The 437-nt window shown below is 70.5% G+C and overlaps 1 protein-coding gene across 1 annotated transcript in view; it reads left to right on the top strand.

The window, feature by feature from the left end:
- Window positions 1–141: 141 nt before the first annotated feature.
- SRSF9 (serine/arginine-rich splicing factor 9) overlaps window positions 142–437 on the top strand; it is a 6294-nt gene continuing 5998 nt past the window's right edge. Inside the window, 1 exon segment of the mRNA XM_010828627.1 lies at window positions 142–437. Within this exon segment, the coding sequence (XP_010826929.1) occupies window positions 250–437 (188 nt within the window). The 5' untranslated portion in view covers window positions 142–249.

Raw genomic sequence — 437 nt, 5'->3', positions numbered from 1 at the left:
CGTCGTCTCTCCCTGGGTCCCCTGGGCGCCTACAGGGGGCGCAGGCGCACGCGCAGTCGTCGCAACCGCGTCCCCTTTAAGAGGATTCCTTTTTGCCTCCTCCCGACCCCTCCGCTTCCGCTCTCGTTCCCACAATGCTGTGCGGCTGAGCGCCTCCGAGCCCGCGGGGACACTGTGGGGGGATCACCGGCTGAGGCGGCGGCGGCGGCGACGTGGGCTGCGGCGGGCCCGCGGCGTCGGGCGGTGCGGATGTCGGGCTGGGCGGACGAGCGCGGCGGCTAGGGCGACGGGCGCATCTACGTGGGGAACCTTCCGAGCGACGTGCGCGAGAAGGATCTGGAGGACCTGTTCTACAAGTACGGCCGCATCAGCGAGATCGAGCTCAAGAATCGGCACGGCCTCGTGCCCTTCGCCTTCGTGCGCTTCGAGGACCCCCG

This window comes from Bison bison, unplaced genomic scaffold (genome assembly GCF_000754665.1).
Source record: "Bison bison bison isolate TAMUID 2011002044 unplaced genomic scaffold, Bison_UMD1.0 scf7180017864495, whole genome shotgun sequence".
NCBI lineage: Eukaryota > Metazoa > Chordata > Mammalia > Artiodactyla > Bovidae > Bison > Bison bison.
The sequence above is the reverse complement of the archived record's forward strand: the minus strand, read 5'-3'. Positions and strand labels throughout refer to the sequence as shown.